The sequence below is a fragment of the Electrophorus electricus genome, chromosome 9, assembly GCF_013358815.1.
Source record: "Electrophorus electricus isolate fEleEle1 chromosome 9, fEleEle1.pri, whole genome shotgun sequence".
NCBI lineage: Eukaryota > Metazoa > Chordata > Actinopteri > Gymnotiformes > Gymnotidae > Electrophorus > Electrophorus electricus.
In genome coordinates, this window is record NC_049543.1 from 19,572,350 (window position 1) to 19,594,691 (window position 22,342).

The 22,342-nt window shown below is 43.7% G+C and overlaps 1 protein-coding gene across 5 annotated transcripts in view; it reads right to left on the reverse strand.

Annotated features, from left to right (window-relative positions):
- The window catches only part of map3k4 (mitogen-activated protein kinase kinase kinase 4), a 33,794-nt gene that overhangs the window by 3,633 nt on the left and 7,819 nt on the right, over positions 1–22,342 (reverse strand). For 3 of the 5 annotated variants that reach the window (XM_035530389.1, XM_035530390.1, XM_035530392.1), the window contains exons 2-19: positions 21,324–21,514; positions 18,230–19,572; positions 16,430–16,687; positions 13,068–13,220; positions 11,653–11,810; positions 11,348–11,464; positions 11,158–11,257; positions 8,544–8,627; positions 6,688–6,957; positions 6,170–6,319; positions 4,770–4,931; positions 4,359–4,492; positions 4,154–4,232; positions 3,965–4,046; positions 3,683–3,776; positions 3,141–3,266; positions 389–480; positions 8–88 (exon numbers count right to left, since the gene is read on the reverse strand). In XM_035530389.1, the coding sequence (XP_035386282.1) occupies positions 8–88; positions 389–480; positions 3,141–3,266; positions 3,683–3,776; positions 3,965–4,046; positions 4,154–4,232; positions 4,359–4,492; positions 4,770–4,931; positions 6,170–6,319; positions 6,688–6,957; positions 8,544–8,627; positions 11,158–11,257; positions 11,348–11,464; positions 11,653–11,810; positions 13,068–13,220; positions 16,430–16,687; positions 18,230–19,572; positions 21,324–21,514 (3,674 nt within the window). The remainder of the gene's footprint in view (positions 1–7; positions 89–388; positions 481–3,140; positions 3,267–3,682; positions 3,777–3,964; positions 4,047–4,153; positions 4,233–4,358; positions 4,493–4,769; positions 4,932–6,169; positions 6,320–6,687; positions 6,958–8,543; positions 8,628–11,157; positions 11,258–11,347; positions 11,465–11,652; positions 11,811–13,067; positions 13,221–16,429; positions 16,688–18,229; positions 19,573–21,323; positions 21,515–22,342) is intronic. The other 2 variants (XM_035530391.1, XM_035530393.1) reach the window with 1 other exon arrangement.

Sequence of the window (22,342 nt, forward strand, 5' to 3'; positions counted from 1 at the left end):
ATCCGACCTTTTGACTGGCTGATGAAGTTACGGAGTTCCCAGCTACGACGAGCCACAGCCCCGTGGTCTGCTCTCGGATACAACGGCTCTGCATGGGGACAGCAGAGAAGGGTCTTTAGTGGAAAGAAAAAAAAAAAAAAAAAAAAAAAAAAAAAAAAAGACAAGCCTCCCCTGGAAAAGGATCCCTGTGATGTCAAATGGAAACTGACAGAAGCATTCCAGGTCTGGCATGGCTTGCCGGTGCTTGGTTTATTATGATAGACATCCCTAAATCCCGTGCTTAGAAATAGCACGAGGTACACGGTATGATGAGGTGCACGAATGCAACCCTTTTCCATTAATGGCATTAATAACGGCAAAGACTCAAAGTAAGGTCAGAGGATATTACCGTCTCGGTCTTCCGTGGGGCTGGAGTGGCGACTGAGCGATCGGAACTGCAGCTCTGCGGCTACCGAGGAGAGGCGGTCGTTCTCGGGGACACTGTGGAAGAATCCGATCTGGTCTTTTCACACCGCTCAACATCGGCATTTCTGACCTAGTCTTCCCTCTTCAACCTCTAAGCTCAGGTTTGGAATTCATGTACATTTTGGCTCCATGAGTGTACCTTTGCCAACTAAACTAAAGATTTGCATAAATATCTAATTTTGGATAAAAACAAAACAAAAACAAAAAACAAAAAACACAACACTGTTTCATACATATCAAAGAGGGTATGAGGGAAGACAAGTGGGTCGAAATTGCGCACGTTCATGGAAATCCTGAATTAAAGAAGTTTAAGAGGCTCCAGTAAATGCACAATTGATAAAAAGAAAATTCACAGAAAGAATATTAACAAAATATAAAGCATCCAATGCCTTCGATGCGTCACACTGACTCTGTAATGTGCACTTCACAAACAGAATATTGGAACGTTACGTCTTGTAATTTAAAAACAGCAAATGCCATACTGTAGGCTAATGCAGGGTTAGGGAGGCCATGCAGAAGCCATGCAAAGCTATTGTGAAAGAGAAAAACGCCCAACAAAATGAGGTAGACATGTTGGTGTGGTTGATCGTAAAATAAAACAACCTGATATCAGATGTACAAGAAAAAAAAATACAATATCTACAATATCTCGATACAATATCTAAGGTAGTGAGATATTTCCCCCCCCACAGGGGCCTTCTTGACATTCCGTTACTCAAAACTGAATCTGTAGGTAAAATTTCTGTTCCCAAGCAACATTGGCAAAATCATGCAAAATGTGTCGTATGATTCTTAATTTCTTTTTTTTTAAAATAATTTTAAAAAGGACCATTTAAACAGGCCTTAAAAGTTTTTACTTTCCATAAATATAGGATAAACATTCAAACTCAAGCAAATCTGCAAAAGGTTTAGTGCAGTACACAGTCAAGCTACACTCTCAGCCATTCTGCCAGGGATCCCCCCCCCCATGTAAACTACATCTGAAATCGTTGTGTTTCTTTACGTCCAGCATGCTCAGTTACAGCAAAAGTATAAAAAAAAATAAATAAATAAATAAAAAAAGAATAAATGTAAATTGCTAATCTGTGTTTTCCATGATCTATGGTTCAGAAGTGAACTATCTTAAGTAGGTGAGGGACAAACTAAACTACAGCACCCTGTCATAAGCACAAGGGAGCGATCACAGAACATCATGTTCACCTTTAAAGGACTTTCTGAACCACAGGCCTTGGAGATACTCCAGTTTTGTTTAGGCCCTCCAGGATTATTGGCACACTTGATGGATGGGGGGGGAGGGGAGAGAAGCTGTTGTTTATCGGCTTGACCTTTCACCGAAAACGTATGAGAAATGAACATTTCAATGAGGTAAACAAAAAAAACTAACCCAAACAAGAAGTCATTCTTAGGAACAAAATTGAAGTGTTTTACCCAAGACTTGAGTCATCAATTGTTAAACTAGGATAGAAATATTAAGTCACATGCAGGCCAAGTAACCATAGTCATCTAATACAATGAATAAACTGAAATCATTGGGTTGCTGCCTTTAATCAGTAACTGCATAAGTGTCAAACAACTAATTGTAACTGCGATGGACCTGCTTGTATGAGGACACATGCATTTTTACCATGCACAATAGGAAGGATCAATCGCCAATCAGAATTTTTCTCCAAGGAACACAATTGGAAAATTGCAGGATTTGGGTTGTACCTAGAGGGCAACATGTCAAAGATGCAACTGGAACCCATCTTCATTCTAACAAACTACTCAAATTCATCTGTTGTTGTCAAACCACAAATGCAATTGCCTGGGGTTTAATAAACATAATTGGAAACTCGATTAGAATTGGCTTCTACGATCAGGTGACATGGTGGGTTTTTTGTATATTCAAAAAAGTTGTGTCGAAAATCCCACTGTGGGGCTGTTTTTCTTTCAAAAGCTCTGGGAATCTTGTTGGAGTGCCTTACATCATGAATACCAACCATCAAGAAACTTGGCATACCTCAAAAACCTGGCAACTCCCCCAGGAGGCTAAGAATGAAGAATTTCTGGTTCTACTAAGACAATGACCCAAAGCATACACGAAGCTTACAGAATCAAGCTTTTGCAGTAGTAATCCCAGTTACCTGACCTAAACCCCACTTAAAACCCGAGTCAGCTGAACTAGAAGAACTAAAAAAGACTTTCCTCTCCCAACTCATCCAGCACTTACGAGAAAAAACTCAATGAACACTTATTTTAGCGAAAGCAGGATACTGAATACAGGGATGCTCTTATTTCTAACAATGAAAAGGGGAAGAAAAAAAAGTTTGATTTTCTCTTATATACACCATAAGATCAAGCTGACAGACAAGGATATTTAACAGCTTTCCCCCCCCATTCACATGCACCAAATGTACCAATACTTCTGGAGGGTACTGTCTATAGACTTGTATAATGCCTAGCTATAGACTTGGGTACAATGTCTATAGACTTGGGTATAATGGCTAGCTATAGACTTGGGTATAATGGCTAGCTATAGACTTGTATAATGTCTATAGACTTGGGTATAATGGCTAGCTATAGACTTGGGTATAATGGCTAGCTATAGACTTGTATAATGTCTATAGACTTGGGTATAATGCTGCATTTAGTGAAGCTAATGATGGAGGGGGGGGGGGGGGGGGGGTCCTGACTACCTTTGCTCACTGGGGATGGTGCAGGGAGCTTTGGTGGTGCTGTTTTCCCCGTGCGGGGCCTGAGAGGCAGGGCGTGGGCCCGGGGGGCATATCTGGGTGCGCAGGTCACACGGGAGACTCCGAGAGCTGTGGTGGGGAAAAAAAAAAAAAAAAAAAAAATACACCTAGAGGCTTGGAGCGGACTACTTGCACATGAGATTGCGAGGAGCGTGCGTGCGTGTTGGGAGTTGGAAGTAAGTGGCAGTGGTGCTGGAATACGCTTAGATGACATTCACCAGTACATTTGATGGTATACATATAATTAAAGAGCTTGCATTCCCACTCAATCAAATGCGACAAAACCACTACCCGGTAGCAACAAGGTTAAGATAAAAGCATTAATGTAAGCATAACTACGGAGAGTTACACATTAGATTGTATCTGCTGAAATAAAAAGCACGCAGTAAAGGAGCATGAGAAACAACAAAGCAAAAGCACTGCGAACTACCACACTAAACAGTTAGCTCTTGCAGACTCTCCTCTGTGGCCAAATCCTGACCTACCTGCTGCCCTCTGCATTTGGGATGAAGAGGGACGGATTTGGAGGGTCACTATGGCAGCGAGGAACTTTGACAGGTCGAGGGCTGTTCCGTGTAGCTGCAAATGGGAAAAAAGGGCCTTTCTATTGTTAAAGCAGCAGTCAGCTTCCTCACACCACATTTGACAGCTGCTGCTTCTTTCTTTTTTTTTTTTAATGCATGCCCAAGCGACAGTGTTACGTTGCTTCGTTATAGCAAATAAGGCCGGACGCGTCGCGCTCTCACGAGGCAGGGGAGGAGACTCACCACCCAGGTACAGGCCACTAACGGGGCTGTGTGGCTTCCCAATCACGTGGCCGATACACTCGTTCATCAGGGCCTGAAGACTCTGAGAGGGGGGAAGCGAGAGACGAGAAAAGCTTCGCCCACACAATCTACCTAAAACATCTGGGAGCTGCGAAGATGAGAAATCAAAACCCCGAGATGAGGTTTTACCAGGAAGTCATCCTCAGGCAGAGCAGAGATGAACACCGGTTCGATAGCTTGGAGGAAGTCGAAGCCTTGCGTCGCCCACCTACAGCGTCGCATGTTTGGAAAGCAAACGTATCAGTATTCAACAGCGCTGAAGGAGCGGAAATCTGTGCTCTCCTCTGAGCTAATTATTCCAGTATGTGGAGTCTGGGGTAACAGAGGGGCTAACCTGGGCCGGGTCCCTCGGCCGCTCTCGCACTTGGTCAGGACGTAGTTCATCCACTTCCGGGCGAAGGCAATGTAGCGTTCCCCGATCCGCTGCCGGAACTCTCCGGACATCAGCCTCACCACCTCTTTATGGTACTACAGGTTACAAACAGGCCAGGATCAGGAAATTGTTTGGGCCAATGTGCTAGACAGTTTTATGCATAATTAAGCATATTAAGCATGTTTTAAGCATAAGCATATTTAAGCATAATTGCTTCATGCACGCATGCCGCTCCCAGTACTCCAGCACATTTGTGAACAGAGAACATGCATGAATAAATTTCAGAATGAAATAGTTAACCGCATATAATCCAGAAAGATTCCGTGCATGCGTTAATTCATTGCCAGCAGTGAAAACCTTGTGAGCGCTAACCTCGAAGGCGAAATTGTAGCCTTGGATCATGGCTTCTCTGTAGTACTGCTGAAGGTTGGCAGATTCTGACTCCTCTACTTCTGCCTCAAACTGAGAGGTGAACATGTACTCTACGTGGTCAATGGCGCTGTTGATCTTATCGCACAGTTCCAGAGCCTCATTCTAACAGAGATAGAGAGGAACAAAAATAGATGAAGACAGAGCACGAGAGAGCGAGAGACAGAGAGCGATACAGAGTGTATAAAAGCTGAGGAAAGGGACAATCCAGCCAAAAAGGTCCAAGGATGAACTGTAGTGTTCAATTTTTCAAAACGTTGGCTGGTCACAAGGTCATGGAAAGCATGCAAATAGTAATTCTTTTTAAGTATAGCAATCACGACGCAGTATGGGTAATCATTTGAATCCTTATACCAGGATGAATGCTCTAGCTCGAGTATTTCTAAATCAACGAAGGAATGGTTAAAAAAAAAGAGAGAACGGTAGGTTTAGATCAGGCGTGTCAAACTTATTTCCTGCACGCCAGGATCACGATGGGCACACTATGGTTTTAATCCTGCATGCCAAATCAATCTAGAATGTTTAAAATCAAAATCATATTCTGGACCATAACTTATAGCTCAAAAACAGTGCTAAACAGAGCAGGGGCCAGACTTTACGAGGAGTAAGCTGACTTGAATCGTTTTTAATTTTAATTTTTATTTGCCTTTTTCTAAATGTGATGCTGTTAAACTCACCAATGTATTCTGAGGCCATTTCCATAATCACACAACACAGAGAAAATAGCGCACTACAGAGATTGAAGACTCTGGAAATCCCCTTAATAAGACAAACACAAACTTTTGCACTTTCACTCCCATCTGTGGCCTCAGATCACAGAATCTTTGCAAATGACTTTCATTTTTACTGCATGGAAAGTACTGACCCACATAATAGTGCAGTCTCACCGTTCTACCACTAGCAGACATGAACTGTTGCACTGTGTCTGTGCAATTTCAATACAGGAACGGAAGTCCACGAGTTCCCGGCTAGTCGGCAGAGCTGCACGGCATATGTGCCAATGACAGATGAAGCAGGGCTCAGAGGCAGCGTGCACTTAATACTTCAAAGCTGACTGAGTAAGAATCTCAATTTTGCATCGTTAAGACAAAAGTTAAGACGAAAGCAAAGCAAAACAACAATTTTAGAAGGCAGAAGTGGATAACGTGACCTTGGGTATAAATGGAATCTGAACTCACTAATCAGACTCTGAGATCCAACTTCATGTACAATTTAAAAATTTTAAAAGGAATAATAATTGGAAGCACTTTTTTGTTTGTTTGTTTGTTTATTTGTTTTTCGGTCCAAGGAAATGCTTTAAGAGCAGATCAGTCTCAGCTGCGACACTGGGGAGGGTACAGTACCTTGAGCTGTTCCAGGGCTTGGGCAACGAGAGGCTGGCTGGAGGTCTGCTCCCGCCGCAGGGTCAGCAGATTATCCATGGAGTTCTGGAAGGCTTTGCGCTGGGTCACCAGGTGGGCCGACAGGATCACGATCAGGAGCAGGTTCTCCACCTGAAGAGACACAAACGAGGAGAATGCGCAGTATGAACTCCGATACGTTGCGTGAGCCAGTTAACACAAACTGAGCTCTTACACACACACACACACACACCCAACAAATATGTACCAGTGTGCATCAATAACCTGCTGGTGGATAAAATTAGGAAATTAATGATAAAAACCAGCTTTCTGGGGGGGGGGGGGGGGGGGGGGGGGGGGGGGGGGGGGGGGGGGGGCATCTGAAACAGAAAATGGCCATAATAAATCAGGTCTATTATTCAGGTCCATGATGTTCTTACCTGATACGCAAGATAATAAAAACGTAAGCACGGAATATTACTTCAAGCAACAGTATTACTTTGGGAATCAGCTAAATTCACCTTCATGGCCTTTAGTGTGTCCACGGTCTCCATCTGTGGCACCAGTTTGAGGACGGTTCCGCCCCATTCAGAACAGATCTTCCCAGCAGCCATGTCGCTGGTTCCGTGCTTGCTCATGAGGAGGTAGGCCTCGTCCTCGGGCATCTCGTCGGGCTCCCGGGAGCACTCTTTCCCCGCAGCTGCGTTCAGGAGCTGCAGGATGCTGGACCTCTGCTCCATCAGTCCAGATGGGACAAAAACTTGTAGTTCCTCCACCCCTGGGATCTGGACCTGCATGCAAGAATGTACATTCACGCCCAACTCATGGCAAGCCTTGCCTATTTAAAAGGTAATGACTAAAGAATTACCTCTACTAATGACCAAAAAAATGATCATAGGTTGCTTTCAACAACTTGAGAAGGAAATAGCATCGATCGAGCCTTTCCTTATAGTTTTTAGCCAAGAAAAGTCAATCCATGTTTACACGGGCACCTTAAAGAGGGGAGTTACGCTAAACAATTTATATCTCGACTATCGCCATGTTTCATAAACTTGTGCTACTCCACTCTCGTCTGCAGATCTTTGGGTTCTGAATCAACAGTTGGCAAAGAAAATTGAGAAACCTGTGAGGGGCAGATTTCTTGCAGCCCAACATGGCTGGAGAAAAGTCCGAGTGCACCAGACAGGTCCGAGTTCTTGGACCGGACTCTGGATGCAACTTACTAGTATATGCTGGTTAATGATCCACATCTGAACAGATACCAATTGAGAGAAGGAAGCACATACAGAAAGTAGATAAAGGATGGTTCAAACATGTGGAGCAGACTCAGAGCAAAATCATCGTCTAGAGTATGCAAGTCTTTCTGAACACATCAGTTTACACTTAAAGGGACTCAAGCCAGGAAACTGAACTGTGTGATGCACGTTCACCACACTTAAAAGCTATAGCCCATGTGTTCCCATGCACAGTTGATGACAGCCATCGTGTAATCATGGCTATAAATCAGGGTAAAGGTCATGTGGTGTAACCCTGGCTTTAGGAAGTCTAATGCATTTCTGACCATTGTATTTATCTGTGCACTTATAAAACGCACCTATGAAAGAAGGTGTAATGAAGTGTAAATAGAGTGTGGCAACTTTGACGTCAAAAGCCACAGGAAATACACTCTATCAATATTTGCCATTTGGATAACAAGCCAGGGGCAGTTATAACTACACCACCAGATGGAGTACACGACAACCAGCTCTTAGCACTGCAAAAACAACTCAGAGATGTTTTAAACCCAATGGGCAGAGGGAAGAAACCGAGCAAACGGATCATCAATATCATTGTCACCATCACCATCATCGTCAGCATCACCACCACTCCCTTGAGACAGGAGCGTCTCATGAAGATTAAAATCACACTCCCAACATATTCTCATGTAGCTCCTCAGGCAGAAGCTCTGCACAACCCCCCCCAAACAACAACAAACCAAAAAAAACAAAAAAACAAAACCACACCACATATCAAAGCCCATGCAGAGTAATTAAATCCATGCAACACAGGAAGGGCACGAACGTCTGCATCAATAGGGCAAAAGAACCACTCTAAGGGCATGACCCAACATGGAGACCAAATGGTCTTGTAATACCTAAAAGACAAGCCGCACTAAAGGGAAACAACGTACATGCTGCAGCATGGCAGAAAAGTGCACAAGGCCACCTATGGCAAGCTGAAACAATTCAACCAAACAAGGAGACTTACAGTAAATAAAATCTAACACTATGACCATATGACAGTATCTTGGCTTTATGTCTGGCTGGAAGAGACTTCATTTATTGACAACGTTTAATTACCAAGGGAGGCAGAAAATCAGGGAACATTGCAGCAATACCTTCACATAGTTCTTTTCTTTCAGTGCATGCAGGATGCAAGACATTCCCTTGGCTAGGCTGAAGTCAGCAGCAATTTCAAGGTCCTGTAGAAGAAGAGTACAGTACCTTTCAAACACTCGACTGCAGCTCAAAGTACTTTAGTGTATACAAATTCAACAACACAGACAAGACTATATTTTGTGCTGCTTTCTGAAAGTACGCAAAAGATAGTTGTTGACAAGACTGACAGTTTGTTCACAGGTAATGTTTTGTACATGCATACTGGTTGCCAGCATTTCTAACAGCTATTTGAAAAAATCCACAGCTTTTTCACCCCAGGCAGTCCAGTAAAAAGCATGATTTTACGCTGGGTAAGTGAAAAACAAAAACAATAATAAGGCAGACGGGGGCATTGCTGATATGTAACACCACCCTCAATTCTCTTTACAAAACGTACATTTTGGTCTGTTAATTTCAAGAAATTGCTGACAGTTGGTCTGCTATTAAGATCTTGGGTGTCCTTAGACAGGTGTATGGTATGTTGCTAAAGAAGTTGACCTAATATTTACTGATAATGACACTGTCAGCATTCAGAAAGAGAACGACAGAAGGTAGGATACTGATTCTTGGGTGACACCACACATAAAAGGATCATCAAGATTAATGAATTATTGTAAAAAATCAGTGACAATATGAGTCCAGAAAGCATTTATGAATACTGTGTAATCAATAAAATCAGAACATAAAGATACCTTTTTTGCATCTGTATTTAGATCAACCCAATTATTAGCTTCATTGACACTGCAGGAACAGTTTGATGTTAGTTGAAAAAGGACTTTCACAGATACAATTTTTATGAAGGAACTGATTTAGGAGTGTATTAATTTACACCGTATGCACCCATGTGCAACTTATGATTTCCCTATTCTATTATACACTGCCTGGCCAAAAAGGTCACCACCTGGATTTAACTAAGCAAATAGGCAAGAGTCTCCCATTGGATAATTACTGCATGGGTGATTATGTTTCAGCTGGCAAAAAAGTTATTTAACCCTAACTGATGCAGTGAGTAGCTTCTCATTTGTTAAACATCCATGTCGAAAGACACATCCTGTGGTCGTGGAAAAGATGTTAATCTGTTTCAGAAGGGTCAAATTATTGGCATGCATCAAGCAGAGAAAACATCCAAGGAGACTGCTGGAACTACTAAAATCGGGTTAAGAACTGTCCAACACATTATTAAAAAGTGGAAGGACAGTAGGGAAACATCATCTACGAGGAAGAAACGGGGTCGGCAAACAAATCTTGAATGATCGTGATCCGCGATCACTTAAACTTGGTGAAATCAAATCATAGAAAAACAACAATAGAACTCGGGGATATGTTAAATAGTGAAAGTAAGAGCATTTCCACATGCACAATGCAAAGGGAACTCAAGGGATTGGGACTAAACAGCCGTGTAGCCTTAAGAAAACTACTTGTCAGTGAGGCTAACCAGCAAAAACGAGTTCAATTTGCTAGGGAGCATAAAGATTGGACTCTGGAACAATGGAAGAAGGTCATGTGGTCTGACGAGTCCAGATTTACCCTGTTCCAGAGTGATGGGTGCATCAGGGCAAGAAGAGAGGCGGCTGAAGTGATGCACCCCTCATGCCTACCATACAAGCCTGTGGGGGCAGTGATCTGGGGTTGCTACAGCTGGTCAGTAGGGGTTGCTGCAGTTGGTCAGGTCTAGGTTAAGCAACGTTATGTGCCCAAAGAATGAGGTCAGTTGACTACCTGAATATACTGAACGACCAGGTTATTCCATCAATGGATTTTTACTTCCCTAATGGCATGGGCATATTCCAAGATGACAATGCCAGAATTCATCAGGCTCAGATTGTGAAAGAGTGGTTCAGGAAGCATGAGACATCATTTTCACACATGGATTGGTCAACACAGTCCAGACCTGAACCCCATTGAGAATCTTTGAAATGTGCTGGAGAAGACTTTGTGCAGTGGTCCAAATCTCTCATCAACAACACAAGATCTTGGGGAAAGATTAATGCAACTCAGGACAGAAATAAATGTTGTGACATTGCAGAAGCTTGTGGAAACGATTCTACAGCGAATGCGTGCCGTAATCAAAGCTAAAGGCGGTCCAACGAAATATTAGAGTGTGTGACCTTTTTTTTTGGCCAGGCAGTGTACCTACATGAAAGCTCTAGAAAGGCAAGAAAATGGCTAAAGAGTAGAGTCAGCTGTTTTAGCACAGCGAAAACACAAACTCATTTGTACTGGGGTTTCACACACACACACACACACACACCCCTTTTCTTTGTACTTTAACAGAGCCATTTAAAATTTTGCCTGTCTTATACTTAAGTAGGGTATCTTTACAAAAGCAGCTTCCATGAGAAGTGTACAGGTTAGGTCAAAGACTAAGTAACAAACAAGTCAGGGCTAAAATCTAGCAATAATCATCTGAGACAATAATATTCATGGTAACAATTACACAAGAAAAAAAACAAAACGTTTGGTGAACTCGTGCAGCAACGTTGAGTAACATCTAGAGAGTGCAACAGTTTCTACAGCCACTTAGAAGGAGAGTGTATTTATGTATGGGGGGGGGGGGAAATTATATCTTCTTACCTTGCGAAGCATCTTGGCAAAGCCCAGCGCTTTAGAGGCCCGCTCTCTGGCTTCGTGGAAAAGTTCTTTGAGTGAGCGACTCGTCTCAATCACAGACCGCCTATTGGGGACACAGTCGTGAGCTTTTCTGCCTTATTCAGTGTAATGGCAGGGATGCACTGCTCATGTGAGCTTTTGTTTCTGACTATACCTGATCTCATCAGAAGCGGTGCTGCCATCAGCACTCTCCCAAAACTCGTCACAGCTCTTCTGGAGGCCTGCATCCAAGAAGTCTCCTGTGGACCTCAGCAGCATACCAGCAATGTCACTACAATTGATGAAGGGGGAAAACAAACAAACAAACAAACAAAAACAAACATCCAAGCGTCCGTAACATAGAAATCCACAAGTGCGCTTGCTGGATATGATGTTCAGTTATTCTGAAAAATTAACAGACGTCAGCAACTGGACTCCCATGAGCAAGTAGGGTGAAAGGGTGAACAAACAAAGACTTGCCAAAAGAGCTTTCCAGACTGAGCTTCGCCTCCACGGATGTATGGGGTGATGACCTTGGTGAAGTTCCACTCCTCCTCTAGGAGGTTCTTCAGGCTGTGGGAGGCTTGTGGTAGCTGCTGCAACATCTCAATCCAGCTGCGCATGTAACCGAAGTACACCTGCATGCAAAGTTGGAACGCCGCGGTCACTGGAAACCAGGCCTTGTCACACATTAGTCAAAGAGTTATGGGGAGTTCTTGTAGGGTAGATCTACAAGAACTGGTCGTTGGCTATAGAGCTAATTAATCACAGTCAGTAGTACTGCTCCAGTGAAGGGACCGGGCGGGGGGGGGGGGGGGTTTAGGAAGCAACCAACAAGGCTGCCTCATTTTCCTGTTTTTACTCCAACACTCTGTTTAACCAGCTATTATTCCTTTCATCATGCTGGCCAACCAAAACACAAAATGCCTACAGCATCTGACAACATTTCAACTTTGCAATAATAAGATCTAGTTTCTGACATGGATATGTCTTTTTATGCTGGAAAATTCTGAATCTCTAGTTTTGACCGAAACTGCTCACAAATGGAAATGTCTCTGAAGTTGAAGAGGACTTGCTCAGATTTATGCTGTTGAAGATTGTGATGCGTCTATTTTCTCACCTCCTCTTGTTTAGATGTTGCTGTTTGGTAATTTGTTTAGAGGGATGGCCTGGGATCCACTTTCCAGTTCACACCCCCAAAAAGTGGTCGGAGATATAACTGAATGGATGTTTATAATATTAATAATATTATTATTATTATTATTATTATTATTATTAAGTCCATAGCTATACATACATGTCCATAGCAAATGCAATATATCAACGGAGCTTATTCCAATGTCCCAAACATTAATTTACCATAAATATGATGTAAATGGACCTCAGCAATATTCAGGGAATATGGAAATTAATCAACGTCTGTACAAATCAAACGTCATGCACTTGTACGAGTCTCCTATGAAAGTACCTGTTGGGGGCCTTGTGGGATTTTATCAATATGCCTCACTATTGTGTCCTTGCATGAAAATTCCTTTGGTGCGTTCATTTATCTTTATTGTGCCAGTAGTCAAGTGGGCTGGCATTTTGAGGTTACTTAGGTTTGAGTGGCAACAGCTACATTGTAAACTCGGAAGTCAATATTCTATAGTTGTGAAACTGTCAATAGAAGGCTAAAGTTTCCTAACTTAGATCAAGAGAGTTCTGGAATACTTGCCCCTTATACCTGACCTTACAGTGCGATTACACACACAAAAAAAAAATTCCAAAAACTATTTCGAGTTTGGATTTAGGGATCCGACTTGGTGCCAGCTTTACTCGGCCGGCAGTACTCGTGACGCCAAAAAGCCCAATCTTACTGGTACTTCCAGCCTTCGACATGACAGCCCCCAACCTACCTCAAGCATTTCATGAAGGTCTTCTTCAAACTCATCGATGTTGGCGTTGGTCTGCAGGCCTTGCGGGTCGGAAACGATGCCGCGAAGCATAAACTGGTAATACTGCTTCATGAGGAGGCCACCTTTCAGGACTTCCTTACACTCACGCACCAACTGCAACACAGTCCCATGCAAATCAGTAATGCACCGGGTCTTCGGTATTCATGTCAACATGTTCAGCAGCTTCGTCTTTCACCTATTCTTTCTGATACCCCATCCTAAAGAGACCTTGCCCATTCCTTGGGACCAGCCATAAATTTGACTTCAGTAATGAATCTCTGCATTGATTTGACTTAAGTAATGAAATTAATGTCAATAGCCACATTACATGTGTAGAAAGCATTCAATGTTTTAACTAATTACCAGATTTAAAAAGAGATGCTTTCATTGAATATTAAATTCAATTTATTAATGGCTTTCCAGTTTTTTTTAAACTTCTCTTACTGATGTCGATTATTATCAGATGTGCGATTGTCATCAGTTCTTTGACAGTTATTTTGAGAATATTTCCATTTGTCCAGAAGAGGGCGCTGTTCACATTGCTAAAGGTGTGGACTTCAGCAACCTTGAACCACAGAGAAACGTTATCCCCATGTTGAAGTAGGATGAGTCAGAAGCTGAAAAAGTGTCCTTATGCATTCTGAGTTTATATATAGTTTTTTTCCTCGTTACAGGGCTCTAAAAGTAATTGGGGCATGATACAATTTGGCATAGAATCAATTTAAATAATCAAAATCTAGCTGACGTGAGGTATTTGAATCTTCATATTGCTGTGCATCAACATGAAGCGCAAAGACGAAATCAGTACTAGTAAATTAAGTCATCGTGAGGATAGAAAAATCAGAGAAAATCAATTAAAAACAGTACACATAGTTAAGGGTGTCTGTCAACTGTTTGGTAATCGTCAAAGGCAAATGAATTGGTAGGCCATGGAAGCCCATGGTAGTGGACAACCAAAAGTACTTTTACATGAACACCACCACCACTTCAGGCACAGATATGTCAAATACTACCACAAACAGAAGAGTACACCATCACCACATGGGGTACAACAGACAAAACACAAGGAGTACAACGACAGAAAGTACTGGTAAAACCCCAAGAACAGAAAGTAAGTTACAGTTTGATATGAATTCGGTGATGAGTCTTCTGGATGGATAAGACAAGTTTTATTAAAACAAAGCGCATGCACACACACACCATCTATATCACCTATTGTGTGTTATGGGCATGCATCCAGAGGAACCGGCTGACTTTTTTTTTTTTTTTACAATTTGTGCCATAATTATAGATAGCAATGCCAGAGTGAATTCTAAAGTTGTGGCATGTAGCCATCCAGACCAAATGAAATGTTTTAAAGCTCACTGAATAGGGCTTCACCTAGCTGTAGGACAAAATCTAAAATGTACTGCAAAAGCACCCAAGGTGGCATGTTTTGAGTGGCCGATTCAGTCGTTTACATGCTACCTTAAACCACAGCAAAACATACATTTTCTTACAGAAGGCAAGACTGAAAAGATGTACACATGACAAGCAAGAACTAAAACCGACCACCCTGCATACCACGCAGTGAAGATACCCAGTGTCTGTCGATGTCCATGACACCATGCGAGTACTAAACATGACCGTTCAAAATTATGAACATCTCTACAAGTACTGTTCCTGGCAACATGAACCCATGTGCGCATCCAAAATGACATTCTACTGTTAGAAACTCGATAAGCAGCCTGCTAAGCCATCTAATCAGATAGCATGTGACAAAACTTGTGGTTAAACCGAAACGGCTTTTACATGACATTGACTGTAATCATTTATGTTCGTCTTTGTAAAGTACTGAACGGACTATTGGCTCTCCATTATCCACTTGGAAATTTTATGGAAATTAGATAACAACCAAGTATAAGTAATGAGTAATAAGATTACATTTTCCAGGAAGTAAATGAGTAAACTAATCGCATTCCAGGAGTTCAAAATTTTTGATTCCTTTAAAAACAAATAAAACAAAATCCAAAAACTACTCCAAAATCGATGTTATGGACTTGCTATACACTGAGTACTTATGTACTTTTTCAACAAGGAAGTGTCATGGCAGGTGGCTTCTGGAACATTTTCATTTGTTGCGCTGCATCATGTTACTTCAACCCTTAAAAGAAAGTATGAGCAATTGACAACTATAAATAAATGCAAGAGTATCCACTAATTTGAGTCTTCGTTATATATTTGTTTAACGTTACAACTTGTGATCTTTGGAACAAGGTGTAATGCTGGTTGCATCATCACGCTGTCCTCGTTTACTGACATGTTCTGGATCCTTTGCTAACCTAATGACAGAGTTTTATTTATGTAAATAAAATTACGATTTCCGCATCAGCTACACATACATACAGCGCAAACATACTGACAGCTTTAAGAATTTCTGGGCATCTCTTCTGCAATCCCTCCCTGTCCCATAAACACATGATCGTAAGCCTTCAGGTTTTGACTAACAGTTATATCACACACACTTACTGGAACTATATGCAATAAAAGCAAAGTACATGTAATAAAAGCCAACAGCTGTTTGTAAGGTATAAAGTCAATACAACCCTATTTTCACAGCTTTAGTTTTAAAGATTTAATGCTGATTTTTAAATATCCATACTCAAGTTTTTGTGGGAACTGCATCTTAAAATTGATAGCATGAACACGACAGTATGAATTTGAAAATAATAAAGCATTTAATAAAAGCAAGTAATAAAACAAATCTGCCACACATCATGGGTATTTCATTTGTACTCATTTTAACCTATGGTGCTCAGCTATGCATTGGGAATGACTTGCGAGCTTTTGGGTCAGCTACTAGCTACCATATGACTGAGGGTCTCTGCTGGCCAACACACACACACAGACAGAATCAGCAGGGAACCGATGCTGACTGAGGCCAAAGAGGGAGGAACTGGCAAACAGAAATGGGCCTAGAATTCAATAAATGGGGGTGGGTGTGGCTGAAGGATGACTGTGGCCGTGGACGACAGATTGGCGAAGTAAAAGAATTCCATTGTTTCTGCACCCTCTTTCAAAGGAAAGAGCAAAAATAAGCTGAGGTTTCAGCATTACGCTGTAGCACCCTCCAAATTTTCAGGCACAGAATTATTTTGGGCTCGCACCACTTTTAAAGATTAACATTTTATAGCTGCATTAGACCATCTGAAGATCGGAATCGGGCGTGTTAAACTGGGGCTGGAATTACACCCTGTGGGCAGATCCACAGAGCAGGGCTGGGGCAACTGATCACAATACATGTGTGTGTGTGTGTATAAATAAAATATAGCCATAATAAGCACCTGCTTGATGCTGAGCAGTGAGGGTTTTCCAGCAGGTCTTTGCTCCAGGCGTAGTTTGAGGCACTCGTGAATGACGTTTAGCAGCACACGGCAGAGCACCAAGAAAGCAGGACGAAACGAGGGCAGGTCCATGTCCTGTAGCTCCGCCCACGATACCCGCCCAGAGCCCGCCTCCTCTTCCACCAGTCCAGCCAGGTGGCGGGAGAGTTCAGGCAGGTAATCACTGTATAGCATTGAGCAGTCTGGAACCTCTGACAACTGCGAAATACAAACAAAATTGAGACATAAAGCATGATCACATGCATAATGTCTCCTAAATACCACAGCAAACCAGTTAAGAGTAACTGAAGAAAAAATCTGACTTGAGGGGAATAAAAACGATTGGCAAAAACCTAACAAAAAAAAGTGAGATATCGGTACATCGCCAATAAATTCAACGCGACTACCAATAGCAATATCAGTAAAAACATGAACATGACATCGGAGCCCTTGACGCCAGTTCACCCTTCTCAATGAAAACCCACACCAAATTTACCCTGTCACGTACAATACGCAACGCAAGGTTGCAATTCGTCTCAACTGCGCAAAGGTTGGCATTTCTCCATCCCAAGGTGTACTGCTCATACCGCCTAAGGGTGTTCTTCCTCGCCGCCCTCTGCCTGCTCATTAGTGGTCTGTAGCCGGAATTTTGTGCAAGCATTTTCTTTCAACCCCTCCACCCTTCTTCCATATGCACTGCAGCAATAATGAGCAAATCTAAAAGTGTGATGACTACCCCATGATTTTCTGTTTGCAAAAAAGAGAGATTTACTGATGATGGGTGAGAACATTTGCTACAAGCTGCCATGTAATATTGGGAACTACTTGTGTCTTTTGCTTTGGAATGGGGAATTAAACACCTGCACTGGACTTTAGAAGACGAGTGATCATGTTTCAGTTCTAGTGGTTGATGGTTGTCTTTTTTTACTAAAATGCATTTATTGGTAAACCATATGTAAAATAACACTTCTCAACTTCGGTGGAACATGTGCAATCACCAGGACTACTGCAGCAACATAACCAATGAGTGACTAAGCCCTGCTGTTTGGTGCCGATATATGCAATATTTACAAAATCCCAAAAGTATGAAATGGGCCTAGCAAGATGAACAGGGTAATTAATTTTGTTTAAAAAGTGTTACTTAATAAATTCCATGCATCACAATAAAACAGAGTAATGTGTATGAAGTTTGTAGGGTGTATTGACTACCATAAAAAGAGGTCTGAAAGAAAAAATAAATAAATCTACACACTGACAACTGCTAATTAAAATTACCTCGGCCATAAACCATTTCTCTCTCTCTGGTAAATACGCACGCTCACTTACAATGCACATTTGTGCTGGTAAGCATGAAAAGCTGCAATCTTATTAGTATATCTCCAAAATTACAAAAAAAATGTCTCTCATCCTTTTCTATGAAACAATTAGGAAATAGTGTGTGATAATGCATTAAAACACAAGGCCCTGCCAAATTCATGGCTATGAAAATCACATCAGACCATAAAATCAGCCCTTTCCCATGAAATATCAGATTTTAATTAGCTGATACATGCTACTATCCTAGCTACGTAGCTAGCTAGTCAAACATTATTTAATAAAATGTGTCAAATACATAAAATGAGCTGTTTTTGAGAAGCCTGGTTTGTGAATTTAATCAATTTCCCTCGTGAATTTAGCAGGACCATAATTGTACAGTTAGCTGTAAAAAATCCTTCTCCGCCCACAGGGCAGCGCTAAAGTGCCCCAGGGCAGGACCCTCACCTCTTGAGTGGGCGTGTGGCTCAGCAGAGCGGTCCTGGACCTCTGCAGTGAGCGGTCCATCAGTTTGTGCAATCGAAGGATCAGTTTGCGCAGACCCATCTGCTTCAGTGCCTTGTCCACAAAAGGCCTGTAGATGGCTGTCGGACAGTACTGGCTCTTGCCCATGCGGGCCGGTGCAAACTCCTCCGACAGCAGCCGGGCAAACTTGGGCACCAGGCTCTCCACTCCGGTTCCGGTTCCGGTTCCACCCTCCTCAGCATCGCTGTCGTCCGCGAGCGTGGCAGCGGGGCCGTTCTCGCCACCCTCGGCCCGCAATTCGTCATCGGCATCGTTGCCGTGCGAGCAGCGGGGCGAAGGGATCTCGAAGACGGGCCAGCCGATGCGGGACAGGTCCCGCAGGCCCAGCACGGTGCCCATGACACGCAGCTTCTGGTTCAGGTCCTGCGTGATGTTGAGCCACAGGCAGAGTGCCTGCACCCTGCCCTGGAAGTCCCGTGCCGCATATTTCTCGTAGTCCTTCTGCAGGGCCTGCAGCGAGGGGTACAGCGCCTCCACAGACTCCAGCAGTCCCATCACTCCCTTCACCTGCTCGAAGGCAAGCCGCTGCCTCTGCAGGTGTTCCCTGCAGGCTGCGCCCGAGCCCAGCAGGTCAGAATGGTCCGCCTCCGTCTCCGCCTTCACCCAGGAGCCGGGGCAGGCGTCGCAGCCAGCCCCGCCCGGGCAGGACTCGTCCGATGCCGGAGCGGAGAAGGTACTGGCAGCTGGCAGGCTGCCGTAATCCACCCGGAAGTGCAGCACCTTGCTGATGATTTCGGGGATGGCCTGACGGGCCGTGTATAGGAACAGGTCCTGGTCAGTGATGGTGCGGCGGGCATGCCACGCTTGTAGCTCCAGCCAGATCACCTCGTTGTTCTGGCCCATGCAGGCCGTGTTCTCCAGGCCACGCTGCTCCCTCTCCTTCTTCTTCGACGACATAGAGGTGAGCTTGAGGAGCAGCCGCAGAGTCTCGAAGAACTTGAGCCGGTCAGCCGGGCAGTCGGTGCGTGAGGTCTGTCGGTGCGTGCGGGGCAGCTGGTGCGGCATGCTAACAGGCAGCTTGCTGAAACTGCAGCCCAGGCTAAGGTAGGGTTTCCTGGGGTCCATGCTGAGGGCGCTAAAAGCGCCAGACTTGGAGACCGGGTCAAGAACGAACGAGCCCTCAAAGATCTTCTTCTTGTCCCGCTCGTTGGAGCGCAGGTTGGAGCGCTGCTTCTTGCCTTGCCTGTAGGTGACCTCCTCGCTGGGTTCCGATGGCTTGGCTCCTTCGCGCTCTCTTTGGGAGGAGGCACTGGAAAGGTTCTTCTCTGCGGACGAAAGCATCACGGTTAATGTCGATGAACCTGGAGCAAAATCAAGATAATATACCCGAATCCCAAATATGCCAAGCAAGATACAACTGACCGCTTCATTACCCACTGCTTACAAAGAAAGCTTCACAATACATTCACAAAAAGGTTCATGCAGAACATGCCTTCAACATGACACTAAACCGTTTGTCCGCCTAACGGGCAGACTCGTTCGCTGGCAAGTCATCTTTGCTGCGGCTTCCCTGCATTAAGCCCAATCAATACAGAGAAAAGGCGACGGGACGTTTCGCGGGGCCAAATCTCATTTTACGGCGCCTTAATGAGCAATAAGCCAACATCTCTCCTGGATCGTTTTACAGCGTCAACTGCAGTGTGTGACAGGGTCCCTGTTTGTGTTTCAGCTGAAACATCCCAGCTGTGCTCTTCAGTACCAGCATTCAGCTCTTGTTAAGCACCAACAACGCTAGTGCATTGCCTTGAACAGCGAGGAATGCGTCGGACAGTGGCGTTTGGCGCTGGAATAAGAGCCCCTGTAAAATGTATTGTTTGTAACACTGTAACACTGGTTTGAACTGACAGTAACACTGGTTTGAACTGACCAGTCATCACTAACTAATCCATAAGTGATAACCGAGTTGAATTTAGTTGATTTGATCTTTGAGCTCAGTACCAACATTCCTGAACATACCCACTTGTAGAAATGTTCTAGGTATGAACGATTTTTGTCTGCAGAAAACTGCAGGTTTTTGAGGGCGCGGGGGTATGGATCCTTTCACTCTTCCATGACCCCTAGAAATGCTGTCTTCATCAACAAGAGTATTTTAAACACGTGGCTGGATTTATTTCTAAAACAACTCATGAAACCTGTTACACAGATCTGAGCTACACTACATCTTACAGCTCTTTCAGGGACATCGTGAGGGCAACCTGAAGACCTCGCTTATTCAACGCTGCCCATTACTCCAAACTTTAAGGCAGAAAATAACTATGCTCGGCTGACTATGCTCGGCTGAGGAATAAAGGCACGGTGCTTCTCATTAACTTATTATTAAACGTATAACGGGTCATACCGCAGTTCAGTTTCTCCCGCGCGTTTTGCATTTCACTGGAGGAATGTCTTAGCCTTATGTCGCCAGATCTTTCAGTGCTATTACAGCAGACATCTGAAGTTGTAGTTACATTCGTGAAACTCGCTACATTGCGCCAAAACTGACATTACTTCTAGCATCAAATTAGCCAAGCTTTTGATTGGTGTTGTGGTGTTCATTTCCTAAGATAGGGTGAAAGTGCTAGCTTAGGAAATTAGGCCGATGACTAAATTTTATTATGTCTCGCTATAAATAGCTGGCTGGCAGCTCACATGTATCATCAATGTATTTGCATCCTAGTGATAATCCAGTTGCATTTTAATAGCAAGCCCCCTAAAGGGGGCCTATGGCTAACCTGCCATTAAATGATCAAGAAGCTTGAAATTCTAGTTTTTTAGGTTTCGAGTACAGGGTGGCAGGCACATTTGTAAGATCTTTTGCTTTTGTGTTTAATCTTCTCCTGCACAGGCTTCATTTTGCTACTCGATATTTAAGACACTGCATGTGCTTACATGATCAGACTGCTTAAAATCACAAAATGAAACTGGAAGCAGTTTTGGAATTTTTCACTTTTAACGTGCACTAGACCGATGGTTGCGGGCCAGGAAGGGCATGCTCCCAGAGCCTCCCAGGTCCGGAACACCCGGCGGGGAATCTCACCCTTGTTGGGGGAGCGGACCGCAGCCCTGCTCAGGCTGCCGCGCTGGTGCTTGCCAGACATGCGCTTCATCTGGCGGGGGGTGCAGGGAGGGGAGGTGCCGTAGAAGGACTCCTCTGATTGGCTGATCTCGTCCCAAAACTCTTCCAACTCAGAGCTCTGCCGGGACGCATCGTTCGGTGGGTCCGTGGGCCTACCGAACAGGAGAAAGAGGCAGGTGGGGTGAACGAGAAGCTTCTAGTGTCATTAAACTGACAAAGACATTACACTTTACCTCGTAAAACAAAACATCTGCAAATGGGCTAAATGGAACTTTCCTTTTTCAAGCAACATCTTCAACATGAAATAAGTGCAAACAGTTGGCAAACCACAACAGACCACTCAAATAAATGATGAAAACACATTAACAAGCAAATAACAATAATTTTATCAAGTTGGGTGTATGGAAAAAAGTTCTGACCCATAACAGTAACGTCATCGTGCTGGTGTGGTGATGGTATTCAGCGCAACACACCCAGAAAGAGACTAAAAGTCAACTGGGCACACAAGACCACAAAGAAACATGACCTGCATTTCTGTTTACATTCGTCAGATCGTGAAAATGCTGCAATCCCTCAAAACCCACACAAGGCACTCATTAGCTACTGCTATGATCAGTAATGATGCTCATGGTAGGTCGTTTTAAAAAATGACAACAATTCTGCAAATTTGTGAAGGTCATTTTCACGTGATACAAATTATCGTGAAATTTCTTTTAAAAACACAGCGCAGAAGAGGATGACAAGTGAACTCTGGTCAGCATTAGGTCCGTCAGTTCATCAAACGTCACAAGAAGCAATGACAGAAAAACACGCACGCACACACACGCGCGCGCACACGCACACGCGCGCGCACACACACACGCGCGCGCACACACACACGCGCACACACACACGCGCGCGCACACACACGCGCGCGCACACACACACGCGCGCGCACACACACACGCGCGCGCACACACACACGCGCGCGCACACACACA